The following is a 903-nucleotide window of genomic DNA, read 5'->3' on the forward strand; positions in this document are numbered from 1 at the left end:
AAATATTGAACTATTCCTTTAATGGAGGTGAAGTACTTGTGTTCAACTGTGTTCATTAAAGACGTGTTTGTTTGTTCTTTCAGAATCAGTTCTTCATCAGCTGTGCAGACAATAGACACGTTTTCAACAAGATAGGAGACGCTATTGCCGAGCGCATCATCAGAGCACACAGGTAACACACACACACACACACACACACACACACACATATACACATACACATACACATACATAAGACAGTCTAAACTTGTGGTTGGCTGCCTTTCTTTTTCGTTCCCTATAATCTAAGCGAAAGGATGAGGGCACGGGACATTAGAATAAAAATCATCTTCTCTCCCACAAACCTGACCTGTAGTTTCTTCTAGAAGTTTCAGTGTATTAACAATCACGAGGGCGCTGTTTCAGGCCTGTCTGGTTTTCTCATTGGTGTAGTGTGGAGGTTGATATCAAGTGAAAATGTGTTTTGTAGAAGTGTGTTTGAACGAAAGAAACAGCAGGCCTCACAGTTCAGTGCTGAAGTTTCCGAAGCTGCTTCTCTTAATACTGTATAGTGCGCTTTAAACTATTTTCTGGGGCCGTAAATATAAATCCAATACGCCTAAATAGAACAAATCAGCTTCCATCAAAAACCAAACAGCAGTAAAAGCAGAATATATTGTAAATAGAAACGGTGCAATTTCAGAGTAAAATGTGCGCAGAGAAGTTGTAAAACATTCATCTATGAACAGTTATAAGAAGGACGCCACAGGATTTGTTCATTTTAATTCTGTAAGGTATGTCGGTTGTCAGCGATGTGGCGCACGATTCAATATCGTGAAGGAACTGCTTTAAGTTGCCTCCAGTTTGTATTCTGGTCGGTCGCCGAGGGTGCGGTTTTCAGAGCCAGCGGAGGGGACTACTGTG

At 41.1% G+C, this 903-nt stretch overlaps 1 protein-coding gene across 1 annotated transcript in view; it reads left to right on the top strand.

Moving 5' to 3' along the window:
• Positions 1 to 903, top strand: part of LOC118335317 (phospholipase D1-like) — a gene marked incomplete in the record, with an annotated part of 25079 nt that overhangs the window by 15119 nt on the left and 9057 nt on the right. Inside the window, 1 exon segment of the mRNA XM_035671587.1 lies at positions 84 to 172. Coding sequence (XP_035527480.1) covers positions 84 to 172 — 89 coding nt within the window.

This window comes from Morone saxatilis, unplaced genomic scaffold (genome assembly GCF_004916995.1).
Source record: "Morone saxatilis isolate NCDOM2014 unplaced genomic scaffold, NCSU_SB_2.0 Contig0, whole genome shotgun sequence".
Classification (NCBI taxonomy): domain Eukaryota; kingdom Metazoa; phylum Chordata; class Actinopteri; family Moronidae; genus Morone; species Morone saxatilis.